Source organism: Mauremys mutica, chromosome 15 (genome assembly GCF_020497125.1).
Source record: "Mauremys mutica isolate MM-2020 ecotype Southern chromosome 15, ASM2049712v1, whole genome shotgun sequence".
Lineage (NCBI taxonomy): Eukaryota > Metazoa > Chordata > Testudines > Geoemydidae > Mauremys > Mauremys mutica.
Window position 1 is genome coordinate 36,640,721 of NC_059086.1, and position 22,644 is coordinate 36,663,364.

The 22,644-nt window shown below is 67.6% G+C and overlaps 1 protein-coding gene across 2 annotated transcripts; it reads right to left on the bottom strand.

Annotated features, from left to right (window-relative positions):
• Nucleotides 1–7: 7 nt before the first annotated feature.
• AP2A1 (adaptor related protein complex 2 subunit alpha 1) lies at nucleotides 8–21,611 on the bottom strand. Of its 2 annotated transcripts, XM_044988184.1 has the most exons (23): nucleotides 21,479–21,611; nucleotides 18,059–18,127; nucleotides 17,591–17,733; nucleotides 16,841–17,034; nucleotides 16,640–16,769; nucleotides 15,922–16,023; nucleotides 15,439–15,547; nucleotides 14,936–15,086; nucleotides 14,677–14,845; nucleotides 14,279–14,416; nucleotides 13,134–13,316; nucleotides 12,476–12,573; nucleotides 12,125–12,356; nucleotides 11,775–11,939; nucleotides 11,255–11,415; nucleotides 8,830–8,898; nucleotides 7,752–7,834; nucleotides 6,986–7,075; nucleotides 4,422–4,545; nucleotides 4,111–4,227; nucleotides 3,761–3,830; nucleotides 2,796–2,930; nucleotides 8–787 (listed from the first exon to the last, which is right to left on the bottom strand). In XM_044988184.1, the coding sequence occupies exons 1-23, from the start codon at nucleotides 21,543–21,545 to the stop codon at nucleotides 710–712; spliced, it is 2,877 nt and encodes a 958-aa protein (XP_044844119.1). In that variant the 5' UTR covers nucleotides 21,546–21,611; the 3' UTR covers nucleotides 8–709. The 2 variants fall into 2 exon arrangements, with proteins under 2 accessions (XP_044844119.1, XP_044844118.1); XM_044988183.1 differs by lacking the exon at nucleotides 8,830–8,898.
• Nucleotides 21,612–22,644: the final 1,033 nt, after the last annotated feature.

A 22,644-nucleotide genomic window follows, 5' to 3' on the forward strand; every position in this document is an offset into this window, starting at 1 on the left:
AGGCGGCTGGGGTGGCATGGGGGGGCGACCCCCCGTTTATTACAGTCACATGGAGGTCGACACACGCGCTCGGCTCCGCAGACGACGGGACGCTAGAAACACCTAGAACGGCAAGTCACATGGTCCTCCCCACCACTGCCCCCCCCCCCCCGGTGGGGCTCAGGCCAAGAGGGGCTGGGTCCCACATGGGGGGGAGAGGCAGCCCCCCCCCTTTGTGTAACATCTTCCCTTTTGGGGGGGAGGGCAGCCCCCACACCTCCCCCACCCATGGTCCAGCCCCAGGTTGAGGGGGTCAGGGCTGGGGGGGGGCCATTTGCAGCCACCCCAGCTGCTCTGAGCTGCCAGGGTGGGGCAGCCCAGCTCCCCCCCTCTGAGTTCCCTCCCTCTTTGTGCAGGTGGGGGGGACTTAGGGGGCACAGAGCTCACAAGGGGGGGGCTTAGTGTAAACAGACACACTCCAGCCCCTCCAGGGCCAGAGAATGGGGGCAACCCGACTAACCCAGGAGCCAGGGGCGCGAGCTGCCCCCCCCCCAGGCAGCTCCCGAGGGCCCCTCCTGGGGGAAGCGGGGGCCTCGCCGGGGGGCCCCCCTTGGTCCGTCCGAAGCGCTGGGCCCCCACGGGCCAGGCAATGAGAACACGGTTACCACGACGACAGGACGGGGCGGGGGCTCGATGCAGACGCCCCCCAGAGCTGGCCGCAGCCCCGGACTCAGAACTGCTCGGCCAGCAGCCCGCAGAGGTGCCGCGAGACGGGCTCCCGGCTGGTGCGCAGCGTCAGGCGGTACATCTGGGGGGGGGAGGGGGGGAGGGAGAGCAGCGTCAGGCGGTACCCCCACTCGCCCCTCAGGCCCCGCCCCGCAGCCCCCACTCACCCCTCAGGCTCCGCCCCGCAGCCCCCACTCGCCCCTCAGGCTCCGCCCCGCAGCCCCCAAACCCCCTCCCACAACACAGCCCCCAAACTTCCCTACAGCCCCCCAAACCTCCCCTCTACCCCCCACCCTATACCACAGCCCCTGACCCCACCCCAAAACTAGGCCTGTCGATTAATCGCAGTTAACTCACACGATTAACTCACAAAAAATTAATCACGATTTTCAAAATCAACTGCAGTTTTAATCGCACTGTTAAACCCTAGAATCCAACGGAAACGTATTCAATAGCTTGGATGTTTTTCTGCATTTTCCAATCTATTGTATTCTGGGTTGTAACTGAAATCAAAGTGCAGATTGTTTATTACAAATATTTGCACTGTAAAAATGATAAAGAAATAGAATTTTTCAGTTCCTCACACAAGTACTGTCGTGCAATCTCTGTCGTGAAAGTGCAACTTACAAATGTAGATGTTTTATTTTGTTTTGTTACATAACCGCACTCAAAAACAAACCAAATGTAAAACTTCAGCGCCTACGAGTCCACTCAGTCCTACTTCTTGGTCAGCCAATCACTCAGGCAAACAAGTTTGTTCACATTTACAGGAGATGATGCTGCCAGCTCCTTATGTACAATGTCACCTGAAAGTGAGACCAGGCGTTCGCAAGGCACTTTTGTAGCCGGCATTGCAAGGTATTTATGTGCCAGATGTGCTCAACATTCGCACGCCCCTTCATGCTTCGGCCACCATTCCAGAGGACATGCTTCCATGCAGACGACGCTCGTTAAAAAATGTGTTAATTAAATTTGTGATTGAACGTCTTGGAGGAGAATTGTACGTCCCCTGCTCTGTTTTACCCGCATTCTGCCATATATTTCATGTTATAGCGGTCGTGGATGATGACCCAGCACATGTTCGTTTCAAGAACATTTTCACTGCTGATTTGCCAAATGCAAAGAAGGTACCAATGCGAGATTTCTGAAGATCGCTACAGCACTTGACCCAAGGTTTAAGAATCGGAAGTGAGGTCCAAAATCCGATCTGGACAGGGTGTGGAGATGCTTTCAGAAGTCTTAAAACAGCAACACTCCGATGCGGAAACGACAGAACCCAAACCACCAAAAATGAAAATTAACCTTCTGCTGGTGGCATCTGACTCAGACAATGAAAATGAACCTACGTTGGTCCGCTCTGCTTTGGATCGTTATCGAGCAGAACCCGTCATCAGCATGGACACATGTCCCCTGCAGTGGTGGTTGAAGATGAAGGGACATTAATCTTTTGCACATCTAACACGTAAATATCTTGTGACGCTGGCTACAACGGTGCCACGTGAACACCTGTTCTCACTTTCAGGTAACACTGTAAATAAGAAGCCAGCAGCATCTCCTGTAAATGTGAACAAACTTGTTTTTCTGAGCGATTGGCTGACCAAGTAATAGGACTGAGTGGACTTTTAGGCTCTAAAGTTTGACATTTTTGAATGCAGTTGTTTTTTTTGTACATAATTCTACATTTGTAAGTTGCACTTTCACGACAAAGGGCTCACAGGACAGAACTTGCCTGAGCTGAATTGAAAACTACAATTTCTTTTGCTTTTTTACAGTGCAAATACTTGTAAGCAGACAAATAGAAAGTTATCCCTGTACATGCTGTATTCTGGGTTGTAACTGAAATCAATATATTTGAAAACGTAGAAAACAGCCAAAAATATTGAAATAAATGGGATTCTGTTAACAGCACGATTGATTTTTATAATCGTTTGACAGCCCAACCTAAAACCCAAATCTGCAACGCTACCCCAAACCACTAGCCCCCACTCCCCTCCCACAGCCAGTAGAGAACCCTGGCGTCCTGGTTGCCAGCTCCTCCCCGCCCCGCTCTACCTGCCTGCCCGGACCCAAGCGTCTGGGCCCCCCCTCACCTGGGCCTGGGCGTTGGGCTCCAGCCGCAGGAGGCAGCCGACTTGCAGCGACTTGGTCTGGATGATGCCGGCGCCTACGTAGTTATCGGGGTTGGGGTCCACCTTGTCCAGCAGGGCGCAGCCAAAGCCCAGGAGCTGGGGAGACGCCAGGGGTGGGAACATCAGAGCGGCCAGACTGGGTTGGACCAAAGGCCCGTCCAGCCCAGTGTCCTGTCTGCCGGCAGCCGCCCCCGAGGGACCGAACAGCACAGGGGATCGTCGAGTGACCCATCCCCAGCTCCCGGCAAACAGAGGCCTGGGACCCCATCCCTGCCCAGCCTGGCTAATGGCCACCGCTGGACCTGGCCAGGTCTTTTCTGAACCCTATTCTAGTCTTGGTCTTCACGGCATCCTGCGGCAGGGAGTTCCACAGGCCGACTGTGCGTCGTGTGAAGAAATTCTTCCTTGTGTTTGTGTTAAACCTGCTGCCGGGTTCATTTCATTGGGTGCCTCCTGCTTCTTGTGTTATGAGGAGTAAACAACACGTCCTGATTCACTTTCCCCGCCCCAGGCATGATTTTATAGAGCTCTGTCACCCCCCCCTTCGGCGTCTCTCTTCCAAGCTGAAAAGTCCCCGTTTTATTAATCTCTCCACACGCAGCAGATGCTTCATACCCCTCATCAGTTTCGTTGCCCTTTTCAGAACCTTTTCCAATAGATCTTTTTTGAGATGGGCTGAGCACATCTGCACGCAGTATTCCAGATGTGGGTGTGCCATGGATTTATACAGAGGTGTTGGGGGGTCCCTCTGGGGGGCTGCTGCCCCCCACCATAGCCCCAGGGAGTCACAACCGCAAAGAGAACCCAGGAGTCCTGATGCTCAGAACTCCAGCTCTAACCACTAGTCCCCACTCCCCTCCCAGAAAGGGAACCCAGGCATCCTGGCTCCCAGCCCCCCACCCGCTGACCCCCACCCAGCCCCTCACCTTGGCCTTGGTCACCTCGGAGTCCATGGGGTGATTTGCTTTGAAGATCTTCTGGGCTTCCTGCTGAGGCCTGCGGGGGGGTTGGGGGTATCAGATGATGCATTTCCCACCCCCCACCCCACTCCAGCCTCCAGCCTCCCCCGCAATGGGCTTCCTGTGACCCGCCTCCCCCTCCCGGCGCCATATGGGGGGCTAAAAATTACTGGAGCCTAACCCTAACCCCCCCCACGATGTCTGTCTGTCTCCTGCCCACCCCACCAGACCCCCCCCCCGCAGACTGGCTGCCCCCTGCCTGTCAGTCCCCCCTGACCCCCCCCCCGATCTGCCTGACACCCCCCCCCCCCACGTACTGGCTGAGCTGCTTCCAGCGCTGGAAGAAATCCTGCGACAGCATCTCGGTGGCCTGGAAGAACTTGTTCAGGGTGACGGGCAGCTTGAGGGTGATGCTCTGCAGGGTGCCCCCATACCTGGGGGGAGGGGAGCCGTCAGGGGGGCAGCCCCTCCCCCGACAGCCCCTGCAATACACCCAGCCCCCGGGGACTCGCTCCAGCACCCCCCTCCCCCAGCCTAAGACACTCCTGTCCCAGGCTCCTCCCCCTAGACACTGACCCCCCCCCGTCCCCCAGCTCCCCCCCCGCGGCGGGGGCAGGGCGGGCGCTACCTGAACTTGATGTTGAGCAGGGGGGCCAGGGTGAAGTCGCTCAGACACTCGATGTTCAGCACCTGCTGCACCTGGGCGCCGCCCTCCACCAGCGGCTCCACGGCCCTCGCCTGGATGTTCAGCTGTGCGCCCGCTAAGGACGGGCCGGGGTCCCCCTGTGCCCCCCCGGACCCCCCCCACCGCCAGATCGTCCCCCCAGATCCCCCCCCACCGCCCTCCACGGCCTTCGTCTGGATGTTCAGCTGTGCGCCCGCTAAGGACGGGCCGGGGTCCCCCTGTGCCCCCCCAGATCCCCCCCCACCGCCAGATCCCCCCCCCTCCACCAGCGGGTCCACGGCCTTCGTCTGGATGTTCAGCTGTGCACCCGCTAAGGACGGGCCGGGGTCCCCCTGTGCCCCCCCGGACCCCCCCACCGCCAGATCCCCCCCCCTCCACCAGCGGCTCCACGGCCCTCGCCTGGATGTTCAGCTGTGCGCCCGCTAAGGACGGGCCGGGGTCCCCCTGTGCCCCCCCGGACCCCCCCACCGCCAGATCCCCCCCCCCTCCACCAGCGGCTCCACGGCCTTCGCCTGGATGTTCAGCTGTGCGCCCGCTAAGGACGGGCCGGGGTCCCCCTGTGCCCCCCCGGACCCCCCCCACCGCCAGATCGTCCCCCCAGATCCCCCCCCACCGCCCTCCACGGCCTTCGTCTGGATGTTCAGCTGTGCGCCCGCTAAGGACGGGCCGGGGTCCCCCTGTGCCCCCCCGTCCCCCCCCCACCGCCCGATCCCCCCCCCCTCCACCAGCGGCTCCACGGCCTTCGCCTGGATGTTCAGCTGTGCGCCCGCTAAGGACGGGCCGGGGTCCCCCTGTGCCCCCCCGGACCCCCCCACCGCCAGATCCCCCCCCCTCCACCAGCGGCTCCACGGCCCTCGCCTGGATGTTCAGCTGTGCGCCCGCTAAGGACGGGCCGGGGTCCCCCTGTGCCCCCCCGGCCCCCCCACACGCCAGATCCCCCCCCCTCCACCAGCGGCTCCACGGCCTTCGCCTGGATGTTCAGCTGTGCGCCCGCTAAGGACGGGCCGGGGTCCCCCTGTGCCCCCCCGGACCCCCCCACCGCCAGATCCCCCCCCCTCCACCAGCGGCTCCACGGCCTTCGCCTGGATGTTCAGCTGTGCGCCCGCTAAGGACGGGCCGGGGTCCCCCTGTGCCCCCCCGGACCCCCCACCGCCAGATCCCCCCCCCTCCACCAGCGGCTCCACGGCCCTCGCCTGGATGTTCAGCTGTGCGCCCCGCTAAGGACGGGCCGGGTCCCCCTGGGCCCCCCCGGCCCCCCCCACCGCCAGATCCCCCCCCCTCCACCAGCGGCTCCACGGCCTTCGCCTGGATGTTCAGCTGTGCGCCCGCTAAGGACGGGCCGGGGTCCCCCTGTGCCCCCCCGGACCCCCCCACCCGCCAGATCCCCCCCCCCCACCAGCGGCTCCACGGCTTCGCCTGGATGTTCAGCTGTGCGCCCGCTAAGGACGGCCGGGGCCCCCCTGCGCCCCCCCGGCCCCCCCCCCCCGCCAGATCCCCCCCCCCACCAGCGGCTCCACGGCCTTCGCCTGGATGTTCAGCTGTGCGCCCGCTAAGGACGGGCCGGGGTCCCCCTGTGCCCCCCCGGACCGCCCCCCACCGCCCGATCCCCCCCCCCCTCCACCAGCGGCTCCACGGCCTTCGCCTGGATGTTCAGCTGTGCGCCCGCTAAGGACGGGCCGGGGTCCCCCTGTGCCCCCCCAGACCCCCCCCCACCGCCAGATCCCCCCCCCCCACCGCCCTCCACCAGCGGCTCCACAGCCTTCGCCTGGATGTTCAGCTGTGCGCCCGCTAAGGACGGGCCGGGGTCCCCTTGTGCCCCCCCCAGGTCCCTCCGGACCCCCCCCACCGCCAGATCCCCCCCCCCTCCACCAGCGGCTCCACGGCCTTCGCCTGGATGTTCAGCTGTGCGCCCGCTAAGGACGGGCCGGGGTCCCCCTGTGCCCCCCCGGACCCCCCCACCGCCAGATCCCCCCCCCCTCCACCAGCGGCTCCACGGCCTTCGTCTGGATGTTCAGCTGTGCGCCCGCTAAGGACGGGCCGGGGTCCCCCTGTGCCCCCCCGGACCCCCCCTCCCCCGCCAGATCCCCCCCCCCCTCCACCAGCGGCTCCACGGCCTTCGCCTGGATGTTCAGCTGTGCGCCCGCTAAGGACGGGCCGGGGTCCCCCTGTGCCCCCCCGGACCCCCCCCACCGCCAGATCGTCCCCCCAGATCCCCCCCCACCGCCCTCCACGGCCTTCGTCTGGATGTTCAGCTGTGCGCCCGCTAAGGACGGGCCGGGGTCCCCCTGTGCCCCCCCGGATCCCCCCCCACCGCCCTCCACGGCCTTCGTCCGGATGTTCAGCTGGGTGCCCACTACAGACAGGCCGGGGTCCCCCTGTGCCCGCTCCCGGGACCCCCTCCCCGCCAATCCGCCCTCTTTTCTTGCTCCCGGGTCCCCTGGATCCCCCGCGCTCCCCAGATCTCCCCCCCTCAGATCCCGCCCCCCGCCCCCCCCACGGCAGGATATGGCTCTGCAGCTCGCCAGGGTAGGTGACGGTCGGAGTGAAGCTCTGGAACTGAACCGACGTCTTGTTCCCGTAGAACAGGTACATCCGGCCTGGAACGGCAGCGGGTGAGAGGACCAGACCCCCACAGCGCTTCCTGCCCCCCTAGACCTCCTCTCAGCCCCCCCCACACCTACATCCCCCCAGAACCCCTCCTGGCCCTGCCGCGTCTACGTCACCATCCTCCCAGAGCCCCTCCCACCCCCCCACGCCCAACCCCCCCACGCCTACATCCCCCCAGAACCCCTCCTGGCCCTGCCGCGTCCACGTCACCACCCTCCCAGAGCCCCTCCCACCTCCCCAGAGCCCCTCCCACCCCCCCACGCCCAACCCCCCCACGCCTACATCCCCCCAGAACCCCTCCTGGCCCTGCCGCGTCCACGTCACCACCCTCCCCAGAGCCCCTCCCACCCCCAGAGCCCCTCCCAGCCCCCCCACGCCTACATCCCCCCAGAACCCCTCCTGGCCCTGCCGCGTCTCCCTTCCCACCCCCCACCAATCTCCCCAGAGGCCCTCCCGGCCGCCCCGTACCGACACCCAACCCCTCCCGGCCTGGGAGAGCAGCGGTGGAGAAAAGGCCTCCAAAACCTCCCCCTCACACCACCTGCCTGGCCTGGCCAGACAGCCCCCACCTCACAAACTTCCCACCGCCCCCCACCCCAGAAAGACATAGGGCGATAACCCCCCCAACACCCCATCCGGCCGGCGCCCGCCCCCCCCCTCACTCACCCAGGTTCTGCCGGAACTCGGATTTCACCCCGATCTGCAGCAGCTGGTTCTCGAAGAGCACCCCGTTATTCTTACACACGAACCTGCCACGGGGGGACGGGAGCAGTGAGCTAAGCCCTGCCGGTGCCCCTCACTCCCGCCCCACAGCCCCCCCCCATAGCCCTGCCGGTGCCCCTCACTCCCGCCCCACAGCCCCCCCCATAGCCCTGCCGGTGCCCCTCACTCCCGCCCCACACCCCCCCCCCCACCCTGCCGGTGCCCCTCACTCCCGCCCCGCAGCCCCCGCCCATAGCCCTGCCGGTGCCCCTCACTCCCGCCCCGCAGCCCGCTCCGTTAGCCCTGCCGGTGCCCCTCACTCCCGCCCCGCAGCCCCCTCCCATAGCCCTGCCGGTGCCCCTCACTCCCCCCCCACAGCCCCCACCCCCATAGCTCTGCCGGTGCCCCTCACTCACTCCCGCCCCGCAGCCCCCTCCCATAGCTCTGCCGGTGCCCCTCACTCCCACCCCGCAGCCCCCCTCCCATAGCCCTGCCGGTGCCCCTCACGCCCGCCCCGCAGCCCCCCCCATAGCTCTGCCGGTGCCCCTCACTCCCGCCCCGCAGCCCCCACCCCCGCCGGTGCCCCTCGCTCCCACCCCGCAGCCCCCACCCCCCAGCTCTGCCGGTGCCCCTCACTCCCGCCCCGCAGCCCCCTCCCATAGCTCTGCCGGTGCCCCTCGCTCCCGCCCCGCAGCCCCAGCATCTGTGGCTGACAGGAGCCTGCCTGTGTGACAAGCAAACTCACGATACCGGTGGCCACAGGACCCGAGAGCTTCATCCCCCGAAGTCTGACCTCCGACCCCCCCCCCGAGGCAACAAGGGGCAGACAGGAGTCGCAGTCGTGAGAGCTGGCACGGGGGGGGGTCAGCGTGCGACAGGCAAGCGAGAGACACCCCAATACCACATGCTGACACCCCGGAGGGGGGAGCAGAGAGATTGCACGGGGGGCTGCTCCCACCTGGCAGCAGTGCACCTACCCAGGACTGCCCCGCCCCAGGGACCCAGGCGTCCGGGGCCCAGCCCCACCCCCGCGGTCTCTTACTTGTTGAGCAGCTCATCAGCTTCAGAGATGGGCAAAGCAGGGTCATCGGAGGAAGCAGCTGTTCCCGAGCTGGGGGGGCAGCAGTGGGGGGGGGCAGCGGGGGGCCAGGGAGAAAGCAGAGAAGACAAGTCACCAGAAGACGGAGCAGGTGCAAGGTTAGTTCCCGGACAGACGGACGCAGCACGGGACACGCAGGGGTCAGAGCAAGGCAGGCAGGGATAGGACTGGGGAGAGAACCCAGGAGTCCTGGCTCCCAGCCCTCCCGCCACCAAACCATTAGCCCCCACTTCCTTCCCGAAGCTGGGGAGGGAACCCAGGTGTCCGGCGCCAAGTCACTGCATCATCCAATCACAGAGCAGCAGCCGGAGCCACGAGGGTCACCCAATCCCAGGGCAGCAGGAGAGAGAGACCAACCCCACCCCACACATACACCCCCCCCAGGCCAGAGACACAGACCGACCCCCCCCCACATACATCCCCCCCCAGGCCAGAGACACAGACCGACCCCCCCCACATACATCCCCCCGCAGGCCAGAGACACAGACCGACCCCCCCACATACATCCCCCCCCCAGGCCAGAGAGACAGACCGACCCCCCCCACATACATCCCCCCGCAGGCCAGAGACACAGACCGACACCCCCCCCACATACATCCCCCCCCCAGGCCAGAGACACAGACCGACACCCCCCCCACATACATCCCCCCCCCAGGCCAGAGACACAGACCGACACCCCCCCCACATACATCCCCCCCCCCCAGGCCAGAGACACAGACCGACACCCCCCCCCATACATCCCCCCCCCCAGGCCATAGACACCGACCGACACCCCCCCACATACATCCCCCCCCCCCAGGCCAGAGACACAGACCGACCCCCCCCACATACATCCCCCCCAGGCCAGAGACACAGATCGACACCCCCCCCACATACATCCCCCCCAGGCCAGAGACACAGACCGACCCCCCCCCCACACATACATCCCCCCAGGCCAGAGACACAGACCGACACCCCCCCACATACATCCCCCCAGGCCAGAGACACAGACCGACTCCCCCGACATACACCCCCCCCAGGCCAGAGACACAGACCGACACCCCCCCCCACATACATCCCCCCCAGGCCAGAGACACACACCGACCCCCCCAGGCCAGAGAGACAGACCGACCCCCCCCCCCGACATACATCCCCCCAGGCCAGAGACACAGACCGACACCCCCCCACCTACCTCCCCCCCAGGCCAGAGACACAGACTGACCCCCCCACATACATCCCCCCCTCAGAGACACCGACTGACACCCCCACACACACATCCCCCCCCTGTCCAGAGACACAGACTGACACCCCCCCACATACATCCCCCGCAGGCCAGAGACACAGACCGACACCCCCCACATACATCCCCCCCCCAGGCCAGAGACACAGACCGTCACCCCCCACATACATCCCCCCCCCAGGCCAGAGACACAGACCGACCCCCCCCCCCACATACATCCCCCCCAGTCCAGAGAGACATACCGACACACCCCCCCACATACATTCCCCGCAGGCCTGAGACACAGACCGACACCCCCCCCCATACATCCCCCCCGGCCAGAGACACAGACCGACCGACCCCCCCCACACATACATCCCCCCAGGCCAGAGACACAGACCGACCCTCCCCCCACATACATCCCCCACCCCCCAGGCCAGAGACACAGACCGACCCTCCCCCCACATCCATCCCCCCCCCCAGGCCAGAGATAGACGCACCCTCCCCACATACATCCCCCCCCCCTGGCAAGAGACCCTTCCCGACCCCCCCCACACACATCCCCACCCCCAGGCCAGAGACACAGACCGACCCCCCCCACACACATCCCCCCAGGCCAGAGACACAGACCGACCCCCCCACACACATACATCCCCCCCAGGCCAGAGACACAGACCGACACCCCCCCACATACATCCCCCCCCCCAGGCCAGAGACACAGACCGACACCCCCCCACATACATCCCCCCCCCAGGCCAGAGAGACAGACCGACACCCCCCCACATACATCCCCCCCCCCCAGGCCAGAGACACAGACCGACCCTCCCCACACATACATCCCCCCAGGCCAGAGACACAGACCGACACCCCCCCCCACATACATCCCCCGCCGGCCTTAGACACAGACCGATACCACCCCCCATACTGCCCCCCCCCCAGGCCAGAGACACAGACCGACACCCCCCCCCACATACATCCCCCCAGGCCAGAGACACGTGAACACCAGCCCCCCAGCCAACAACTTGATGCACAGAAAGTGCCAACTGGGAGTGAGGGGCTCAACCGGCGCCCCCTAGAGGGGACAGGCCCCACACCCCATTCCCTGCCCCCCTGAGCCAGCCAGTCCCCGCCCTAGGCCGGATGGGAGCCGGCGCCCGGGGCCCCCCTCACCTAAGGAAGTTGTCCTCGGTGCCAGGAGCCAGGCCCGGCGTGGCTGAGGTGTTGTCGGAGAAGACGTCCACCAGCAGGTTCCCGGCGCTGGTGGGGGCGGCGGAGCTGGCGGGGGGGGCCGCCCGGAGCCCCAGCAGGTCAGCCGACGGCGAGGGGGTGGACTGCGGGGGCCAAGGGGGGGAGAGTGAGATCGCCCGGCCGAGGAAACGGGGTGGGGGGGGCAGAGCCAATCCTGCCGGGGGGGCCACTCCCACCTGCGGGGCGCCTCCTGCTGGTGCTGGGTGACTGAGACGTACCAGGCACCCCAGGCTTCCTGGCTCCCCCCGACAGGCCCCACTCCCGCCCCACGGCCGGCCGAGGCCCCGGGCCTCCCGGCTGCCCCCCCGCCCCACGGCCGGCCGAGGCCCCAGGCCTCCCGGCTGCCCCCCCGCCCCACGGCCGGCCGAGGCCCCAGGCCTCCCGGCTGATGCTCAGAGCCGGGAGGAGAAACGCGGGTTTGGGGGGCTTGCGGGGGACTCACGGTGGTGCTGGCCGTGGGCTCCACCCCCCCGTTGAGCTCCGCCCCGGGCTCCTTCTTCCCCTCGTCCAGCTCGCTGCCGGCCCCGGGCCCCTTCTTCTTCTTCAGCTTGGCCAGGATGGACGACTCGCGCTCCGGGAAGGGCGGCATCTCCTCCAGCACCGTCGCCTGGCGGGAGAGAGGGGCTGGGTCCCGGCTGGCGCCCCTGGAGGGGACAGGCCCCTGCCCCATTCCCTGCCCCCCCGAGCCAGCCAGTCCCTGCCCTGGGGCCGGATCAGGGCCTGCGCCCCCGGGAGGGGACAGGCCCCGTGTCCCACTCCCTGCCCCGGGGCCGGACGCCCCCCCGCTCTCACCAGGACGTCGGTGCTGGCGATGGAGCTGAGTTTCAGGTACTCCACGGCCCGCTGCTGCAGCTCCACGTCGGCGTTGCGGATCTGGCTGTCGGAGCGCAGCACCTCCTGGATGGTGCCCTTGGTCTCGGGGAAGAGGTTGATGAACTTGATGTAGGTGGAGAGGAGCAGGGCCCGGGTGGCCACGCTGCACAGGTGGAACTTGGAGTGCAGCAGGTTGAACTGCACCAGGGGGCTGCGGGCACCGGGGAGGGGTCAGCACGGGCTGGGGGGGCACCCGAGAGCCCCCCCCAGCTCCTCCCGCCAGCCCCAGGGCCTCCCCCCACCCCAGCCCCAGGGCCCCCCCGGCCGTACCTGGAGCGGGGGTCTCCGGCGATGAGGTTCCCGAACTCCCCCAGGATGTAGCCCCCGACCTTCACCATGTTCTCGTGGCAGGCGGGAGCCTGCAGGGCCTGGGGAGGGGGAGGAGAGGGGGAGGGGTCAGGCGGGCCCAAGCTGGGGGGACCCACGGCCTGGGGCAGCAGCTCCCAAAGGGCCAGAAACGGCAAAGGGAGGGGGGCTGGGGAGCGACGCCTGAGTGGGGGGAATGGGGGGAACCGGGGGGGGGGCGGACAACGCAGGGACCGGGGGGTCCTGGGCAAGCCTGAGCCAAGGGGTACAGCAGCTGGTGGCTACTGTCCCCCCATCCCCCCCCACCTCCCTCAGCGCCCCATCCCCCCACCTCCCCTACAGCCCTGCCCCCAGCACCCCCCGCCCTCCCTCCATCCCTTCCCCCACCGCCCTCAGCGCCCCATCCCCCAATGCCCCCCGCCCTTTCCCAGCACCTCTGCCCTCCCCCACCGTCCCATCCCTCCTACCCCCGTTCCCCCAGCACGCCCTGCCTCCCCCCCCCGCCCAGGAGCTGCGCCCTGCCTCCCCCCCCCCCCCCCCCGCCCAGGAGCTGCGCCCTGCCTCCCCCCCCCCCCCCCCCCGCCCAGGAGCTGCGCCCTGCCTCCCCCCGCCCCAGGCTGACCTCGAAGACGGTCTTGGCGGCGTAGCCCTGGACATCGTCGCGGTTGATGACGATCTGGATGACGCGGTACCAGACCTCCTCGCTCACGTAGTCGCCCGCGATGCGGATCAGGTTGAGGATGGTGTCCACGTACCAGCTGTAATCCACCGCGTACTTCTCCGCCAGGATCGCCACCTTCAGCACCTGGGGGCACCCGCCGGCCGGCTCACGCCCAGAGCGAACCCAGGCGTCCGGCCCCAGCCCCCCGCTCCAACCGCTAGACCCCACCACCCTCCCAGAGAGAACCCAGGCATTCGGCCCCAGCCCCTCAGCTCTGCTAGACCCCACCACCCTCCCAGAGCGAACCCAGCGCCCCGGCTCCCAGCCCCCCGGCTCTAACCGCTAGACCCCAGCACCCTCCCAGAGCGAACCCAGGCATCCGGCCCCAGCCCCGCTGCTCTAACCGCTGGACCCCACCACCCTCCCAGAGAGAACCCAGACATCCGGCTTCCAGCCCCCCGGCTCTAACCGCTAGATCCCACCACCCTCCCAGAGCGAACCCAGGCATCCGGCCGCAGCCCCCCGGCTCTAACCGCTAGACCCCACCACCCTCCCAGAGCGAACCCAGCCCCCCGGCTCCCAGCCCCCCAGCTCTAACCGCTAGACCCCATCTCCCCTCCTAGAGCCCAGAGAGAACCCAGCCCCCCACTTCCCTCCCAGAGCCAACCCAGGCATCCGGCCCCAGCCCCCCAGCTCTAACCACTAGACCCCACCACCCTCCCAGAGCGAACCCAGGCGTCCAGCCCCCAGCCCCCTGGCTCTAACCGCTAGACCCCACCACCCTCCCAGAGCGAACCCAGCCCCCCGGCTCCCAGCCCCCCGGCTCTAACCGCTAGACCCCATCTCCCCTCCTAGAGCCCAGAGAGAACCCAGCCCCCCACTTCCCTCCCAGAGCCAACCCAGGCATCTGGCCCCAGCCCCCCAGCTCTAACCCCTAGACCCCACCACCCTCCCAGAGTGAACCCAGGCATCCGGCCCCAGCCCCCCACTCCAATTGCTAGACCCCACTCCCCTCCCAGAGCCAGGGAGAGAACCCAGGAGTCCTGGCTCCCAGCCCCCCCAGCTCTAACCACTAGCCCCAGGCCCCAGCATCAGGCCCCACTCACGATCTCCTCTCGGATGGAGTAGTCGGCCGTCTCCAGGTAGCTGAGCATCTCGGACACGATCTGCTTGGCGTTGGTGCGATCGCACATGGCGTAGAGCAGGTCGGCCGCACGCTGCCGCACGCTGACGTCCCGCTCCGTCTGCAGGGTGGGGGGGTCAGCGCCACCCATGGGGGCACCCCGGGCCTTCCCCCTCCCAGCCCTGGCTCCTCCCCCTCCTAGGACATTCCCAGGAGCCCACCCGCTGAGCCCCAGCAATGGCGGGGCACCCCCTGTTTTCCCCCCCACCCCTCCTGTGGCTCCTCCCCTTCCTAGGACACGCCCAGGGCCCCACCCACTGAGTCCCTCCTGACTCCGCCCCTGCCCGGGCCCAGCTCCGCCCCCAGCCCCCCCCCCCCGACCTTGAGGGCATTGATGACCGTCTCGATGTGGGTCTTGACAGCCTCATGGGAGAACTCGGAGCTGGCCAGGGTGCACATGCTCTCCAGCGCCAGGTACCGCAGGTTGGTCTCCCGGTGCTGCAGGAACTGGCCCAGCTGGTTACAGGCCCGCACCAGCAGGTTGGGTTCGCTGCGGGGACACCGGGGTGTCAGCGGCGAGGGGCAGCTGCGGGGGAGCCTGGGGCAGGGCTGGAAGGGAGGGGGGCTGGGGGGCGCTGACCTGTCGTAGTGGATGATGAGGCTGATGGCCTCGAAGAGGATGGCGTTCTTCGCGTTGGAATGTTGAACCTTCTTGGACTTGGGGGGCTCCTGCGCCTTGTTGAGGATGGTCTCCAGGCACTCGACCAGCCGCCCCTTCACCGCCGCGTCCTCTGCAGGGTCAGAGCACGGGGGTGGGAGTGTGGGGCCCAGACACCAACCCCGGAGAGACCCCCGGAATACTGGCTCCCCGCCCCTGGCCTAACCCCTAGACCCTGCTTCCCTCCCAGAGCTGGGGAGAGAACCCAGGTGTCCTGGCACCCAGCCCCCCCTGCTCTAACCCCTAGACTCCCCTCCCCTCCCAGAGCTGGGGAGAGAACCCAGGTGTCCTGGCTTCCCCCCGCCCTCTAACCATTAGAGCCCACTCCCCTCCCAGAGCTGGGGAGAGAACCCAGGCGTCCTGGCTTCTCCCCCCGACCTGCTTTCTCCTGAGGCTCTGCGGGGGTGGGGAGTCATGCCCCCTACCTGGCGGGGGGTAGCACTGCAGCAGGCGCAGGAGTTTCACGGAGAGCCATGGGGCCGGCACGAAGTAGTAGGTGTAATCCTGCAGGTCCGTGGAGGCTGACGACACGATCTGGGCAGGGGCCACAGTGAGGGGTCAGTCCCCAGCCATGGGCCCTCCCCACCCCGAATGCTGCCCTGCCCGCACTGGGGAGGGAACCCAGGCGTCCGGCCCCTCCCCCGCACCCCGAGATGGGGAGGGAACCCAGGCGTCCGGCCCCTCCCCTGCACCCCGAGCCAGGGTGGAACCCAGGCGTCCGGCCCCTCTCCCACGCCCCAAGCCAGGGTGGAACCCAGGCGTCCGGCCCCTCTCCCACGCCCCAAGCCAGGGTGGAACCCAGGCGTCCGGCCCCTCCCTCACCCCCCGAGCCAGGGTGGAACCCAGGCGTCCGGCCCCTCCCTCACCCCCCGAGCCAGGGTGGAACCCAGGCGTCCGGCCCCGCTCACCCGGCTCAGCCTGGACACGGCCAGGGAGACGCACGTCTTGAAGTCGTCGGGGTTCTTCTTGCAGAGGCAGGTGATGAGGCTGACGGCGGCCGTGACCACACCCTGCGGGGGGGGAAGGGGGTCAGACCACTGGGGGGGCAATAGGGGTCCTGGGATGGCGGGGCGTACCAAGTGCTTATTGGGGTGGGGGGGTTGTGGCAGTGCTTAAAGAGGGCGGGGAGGCAGGATGTACCATGCACTGGTTGGGGGGGGCAATTGGGTGGGATGTACCATGTGCTGGTCATTGGGGGATAACTGCATGGGAAGTTGGGGTGAAACGTACCATGTGATGGTCCTTAGAGGGTGGGATGGGAGATACCATGTGCTGGTGATGGGCAGGGCGGTTGGGAGGACAGGACGTACCATGTGCAGATGGTCGAGCAGAGGAGGATGGGGCAGGATGCATCATGCCGATCATTGGGGGCGGGGCATACCATGGGTCATTGCTGGGGGGGGGGATGGTTGCGAGAGGACAAACCATGTGCTGATCATTGGGGACACGGCAGAATGGACCATGTGCTGGTCATTAGGCGAGCAGTTGAGGTGGGACATACCATGTGCTGGTGGTGGACATTGTTGGGGGGGGGCAGAATGTAACATGTTCTTGTAATTGGGGGGGCAGTTGTGGCGGAACGTACCATGTGCGGGTGATGGGCAGGGCAGTCAGGGCGGGACGTACCATGTGCTGGTCGTTGAGCAGGTGCACCACGCGGGACGTCCACTCGCCCATGGGCACCAGGTCGGGCGAGGTCTTGTAGAGACGCAGGAGGCAGAGGGCCGCACTCTGCTTGACGCTGTCCATGGTGTCGCTGTGGGGGGGCAGGGTCAGATGGGCAGGAGGTTCCCCTCCCCTTCCCCCCAGCGAGGGCCCCCCGCTCACCCGGCCACCAGGACGCGGGGCACCTCGGAGGCGAAGGCCTCGGCCATCTCGCGGCTGCCCACGTTGGCGATGCAGTGCAGCGCCAGGCACATGAAGGTGGGGTTGCGGCTCGCCAGGTCGTTCTTGATGGCGTTGTTGATGAGGCGGATCAGCTCGCTGTTGGAGTTCACCAGCACCGAGATGAACAGGTAACCCTGGGGGGGATGGGGGGAGCAGGTGACGCCAGGGCGCCGGGGCCCCCGCAGAAATCAGACCTCAGCCCCCTGTTACTGTAGTAGGAACATGAGCTCCGCCCCCTCCCCAAGCCCCACCCATCCCTCCCAGCTCCGCCCCCTCCCCAAGCCCCACCCATCCCTCCAAGCTCCGCCCCCTCCCCAAGCCCCACCCATCCCTCCAAGCTCCGCCCTCTCCCCAAGCCCACCCATCCCTCCCAGCTCCGCCCCCTCCCCAAGCCCCACCCATCCCTCCCAGCTCCGCCCCCTCCCCAAGCCCCACTCTTCCCTTCCCTCCCCAGCTCCCCCTCCTCCATCCCTAGCTCCCCTTTCAAGTCCACTTTTTCCCTCCCCCGTCTTTCCCTCCCCAGCTTCGCCCCTCCCTCCCTAGCCCCATCCCCACCTCTGCCCTTCCCAGCCCCACCCCTCCCTCCACCCCCACCTCAGCAGCACCCTTCGCACTCCACCCCCCAGGCTTCCAGGGCCGTCCCCCACCGCAGCTCCTCTCACTTGCACCCCCAGCTCCACCCACACTCACAATCTGCTTCTCCGTGTACTTGTTGGAGCTCAGCAGGTTGACGGCCTCCATGTGCCCGAAGTCAATGTCATGGCCCAGCAGGAAGATGAAGAGCAGTTTGCACACGTATTTCTTCTTGCTGTAGCCGTCCAGGGCCTTGTCCCCTGGGGGGCGCCCGAGGGAGAAGGGTCACTGACACGCCAGGGAGGGAGCCGGGGGCTGCGGTGGGGAGAAGCAGAGCCGGGAGGGGCCAAGCAGGGACAGAGGCAGGGTAGGGAGGTATCATCCCTGGGGGGTCACAGGGGTAGGTTCAGGGTAAAGTGGCTGGAGGGGGGAGGGACATCCCCGGTGGAGGTGGGGGAGAATAAGGGAGGCTGTCCTGGGCAGGGGAGGGGCTGAGGGGAAGGAAACAGCCCAAGGTGTCGTCCCCCCCGTCCCACCCCCCACAGCAGAGCTCCATGTGGCCACCCCGGCGGGGGCCGCGCTCACCCTTGAACTTGGAGCGGATGTTCGCCAGCTCCTTGTTGATCCTCTTGATTTCGGCCTCTTTGCTTTTACCTGAAATAGACGCACCAAGGACAGACAGACTCAGGGGGGAAAGACAGGCCCCCGGTGTCCCATTTCCTGCCCCCCTGAGCCAGCCAGTCCCCACCCTGGGGCCGGATGGGAGCTGGTGCCCCCTAGAGGGGACAGGCCCCATGTCCCAGTCTCTGCACTGGTGTTTAACTAGGTTCCTAACAGCCCCAATATTTCCCCTGCCATCTCCCCTCCCTTCTTGGGGTTAACGCCCCCTGCCCCCCGCCAGAAGTTTAAGGCCAGTCACCATCCAGCCCCATCAGCCATCTCTCCTCCCCACCTTCTCTCAGTCCACAATCCCCAGACTTTCCTATAGGAGCTCTGGGAAAGACTCGGGGGGCTCGTTATACAGCCCGGTGCTGAGATGCGGCCACCTCTGGAGTGGGGCACGGGGGTGGGTTATACCCCAGGAGCTGAGGCTGGCAGGGCTGTGGGGTCCTGGATACACCCCTGAATTTTCTGTAAGGTTTTTAGGATGCCTGCGATTGCCTCAGTTTCCCTCCGCGCTGTGCGTGGCTACCCCGCGGGTGGGAAAGGGTTAAGCAGCTGCTCTAGGGGCCAAGCAAGAGCCAGGACAGGAGCCAGAGCCGGGTGGGACCGGCTGACACCGACCCATTTTGGTGGAGGGGCCGGCCAGGCTGCGGGAGCCCCCAGGACCGGCGGGACAGGCAGCAGCTGAGGACAGGAGCTCAGCGCAGGGTGGGGGACAACGGGCCCTGAGGGGTCGGGTGGCTGGGACTGGCTTTGGGAGACAGATGGCAGCTCACCGGTGGGACGGACAGGCAGGCAGAGGGGGAGGGCCCTGGCTCCCTGCACCGTGCCCAGGCGCCTGGCAGAGTGGCACTGGGCACCCCTGCACCGGGCACCCGCAGAGGAGACCAGGCTCTGCCAGGCGGCTGGCTCGGTCAGAGCCGCTGGGCAGAGGTCCCGGGAGCCATGGGGGGCTGGCACCCAGGGGCTCAGTGACGGCCCTGCAGGCAGAGCGGGACCCTGGGGCTCTGGCACTGACGGGTGCCCCCCTGAGGCTGACCCAAAGTTGGGGTGTAGCCCAGACCCTGTGGATCTGTGACTGTCCAGGACAGACGGCAGACGGCCGGAGCACCCCTTCCCCACCCAGCGTGGGGTTGGCCTGGGGAACTCACTGCCACTGGCCAGTCCTCAGCGCTGCTTCTTTGTAGCCCGAGACGAAGCAGCCAATGCCAGGCACGAGGGGGTGGGACGGGGAGGAAAGATGGTGCCTTGGGGGTTACCCCAGTGCTGCCCGGGGCCGGGACACCCGGCTAGATGGACTCGGGTGGGCCCAGCTCCGGAGCCCCCCTGTCCTGGGAAGGGGGCGTTCACACATGTGGCGTGTGAGCTCCAAGCCAGAGGCCTCGTAAACAGCTGGTCTCGGGGGGGTGGGGTGTTGGGCTGGGCAGACGGGGCCCCTTGGGACAGGGGGGGTGTCAGCTGCAGCCACATTCCCCAGCCACGCGGGCAACAGGAAACTCCTCTTCAACGGCCCGAGAGACGGCCCAGCCCCCCCCAGCCCCTCGCCCGGCAACGCAGCCCCTCTGGAGCCCCTCCAGAGCCCCCCAGGCTCCCCTGATACTCATCAATAGCCACAGCCCCAGGCTGCTGTTCCTTCTCTGGGGGGGACAGCAGCAGGCTCTGCCCCCATGCCAGGCTCCAAAACGCCCCCCCAACAGCCCCTCCCCATAACCCCTGCCAGCTGCCCGTCCATTCTGCCTCAATCCCCAGGGCCCCGTCCCCCTTCTCAACCCCCCACGTGGGTCCTGCCTCCCCCCGTCAGCTCCATCCCCCCCGCCCCTCCTGTCAGACCCACCCCCATACGCTCTCTCTTCTCCCCATTCCCCCCTCCCTGCCCCACACTCCAGTGTCTGCCCCTTCCCTGTCCATGGACCCCAACCTCCTCCCCAACTCCACCCGGCCCCCACGTCACCCTGCCTCTCCCCCCAACAGTCCCCCTCCTTCCCCTCCCCTTACAGCCCCCCAGTGCCTCCCTGCTCAGGGGGCCCTCACTACCTCGATCTCCCCTCTCTCCTGATCCCCCCACCTCAGCTCCCCTGGTCTCCCCTCGCCCCTTGTGGCCTCCCCAATTCCCCCCGCCCCCCCCACTCACACTGCCCCCATCCTGAGCCCCCTCCCCACGGCCCCTTCCCCTCCCCCCTTGACAGCCCCAGTCTCATCCTTCCCTGCACTTGGGCCCCACCACTGGTCTATCCGCAAGCCCCCAACTCCTCCCTCCAGAGCCCTCCATGACTCTCCCCCATCTGCCCCAGTCCCTGGCCCCCACCCTGCCCTCTCCCTCCTTTACTCCCGTCCCCCCACCCTACTCAGCCCCCCTGTGCTGGCCCCCCTCCCCCCATTACACCCCCTTTCCCCCTCCCTGCTGTGGTCTCCCTTCCCCAGCCCCTCCCCATCTCACCTCATTCCTCCCCCTCCCACTGCTGTCCCCTCCCCCACCCATCCCCATGACACCCCAACACCCTCTCCCCCCAACACCCCAACACCCCCTGCCCCTCTCCCGCTGTCCCCTCCCCCATGACACCCCAACACCCCCTCCCCCACTGTCCCCTCCCCCATGACACCCCAACACCCCCTCCCCCGCTGTCCCCTCCCTCATGACACCCCAACACCCCCTCCCCCACTGTCCCCTCCCCCCTGACACCCCGACACCCCCTCCCCCGCTGTCCCCTCCCCCCTGACACCCCGACACCCCCTCCCCCGCTGTCCCCTCCCCCCTGACACCCCGACACCCCCCCCCCCGCTGTCCCCTCCCCCTGACACCCCGACACCCCCTCCCCCCGCTGTCCCCTCCCCCCTGACACCCCGACACCCCCCTCACCCCGCTGTCCCCTCCCCCCTGACACCCCGACACCCCCTCCCCCCGCTGTCCCCTCCCCCTGACACCCCGACACCCCCCTCCCCCGCTGTCCCCTCCCCCCTGACACCCCGACACCCCCCTCACCCCGCTGTCCCCTCCCCCCTGACACCCCGACACCCCCCTCACCCCGCTGTCCCCTCCCCCCTGACACCCCGACACCCCCCTCCCCCCGCTGTCCCCTCCCCCCTGACACCCCGACACCCCCCTCCCCCCGCTGTCCCCTCCCCCCTGACACCCCCACACCCCCCGCCCCCCCCTGTGCCCCCCCCCCCCACACCCCCCTCCCCCCGCTGTCCCCTCCCCCCGTACACCCCTACACCGCCCTCCCCGCGCTGGCCCCGCCCCCCGGTCAGCACGACCCCCCCTCCCCCCGCTGTCCCCTCCCCCCCGACACCCCCCTCCCCCGCTGTCCCCTCCCCCCGACACCCCCTGACCCCCCCGCTCACAGTTGCGGATGTCGGAGATGAAGACCGCCAGGCCCCGCATCCCGTCCCCCTTGGACACGGCCGGCATCGCGGCGCCTGCGGGACCCGCTTCCCTCCGCGACGGCTCCTCCGGCTGCTCCGGGCCCGGCCCAGCGCCGCCCGCCCCCGCGCCGCTCCTATTGGCCGCCGTGCCCGCCGCTTACAACTGAACCCACGCCCATTGGACAGACCCACTGTCCCTCGGAACCAGCCACGCCCATGTACCGCGGCCATTGGACTGACACGCTATCCCTCAGGACGAGTCCCGCCCACGCACCGCGCCCATTGGACAGACCCACTATCCCTCAGGATCAGTCCCGCCCACGCACCGCGGCCATTGGACAGACCCACTATCCCTCAGGACGATTCCCGCCCACGCATCGCGCCCATTGGACTGCCGGCAACCACTCAGAGCCGGCCCTCCCAGCTGTCAGCGCCCATTGGACAGACCCGCTATCGGTCACGGCCGGGCACGCCCATACACCGCTCCCATTGGCCGGCTCCTCAGCGCCCTCCTCCAAGTGCCCGTTGTCCTTGCTAAACGCTCCGGAGGCCGCCCCTACATCCTGCTCCGTAGCACCGCCCCTGTCGCTCACCGCTATGTCCCGCCCACCAGCCGCACTCATTGAACAGCTTCCCCTGTCGAGCAAGGTACAACCCCGCCCCTTCCCTTCTCGCATTGGCTGAGCCTGCGATCCCGCAAGCTGATAGGCTGAGAGGGGACGGGGCCACGACCCGACGGCGGAAGGGGATTGGTGGAATGGGGCCTGCAGTTCCAGGGGGGCGGGACTAGTGAGCCATCGGGGAGGGGGCGGGGCTGGGAGCCCGGACTCTTGGGTTCTCTGGCAGGGGATGGGGGCTAGTGTGGGGGGCGGGGTGCCCGGACCCCTGGGTTCTCGGGGGGGGGGGCGAGGCTGGGAGCCCGGACTCCTGGGTTCTCTGGCAGGGGAAGGGGGGGCAGGGTGTGGCAGCGAGCCCGGACCCCTGGGTTCTCTGGCAGGGGAAGGGGGGGGGAGTGGTGAGGGGGGGGGCTGGGAGCCCGGACCCCTGGGTTCTCTGGCAGGAGAAGGGGGGGCAGGGTGGGGCTGGGAGCCCGGACCCCTGGGTTCTCTGGCAGGGGAAGGGGGGGCTAGTGGTGAGGGGTGGGG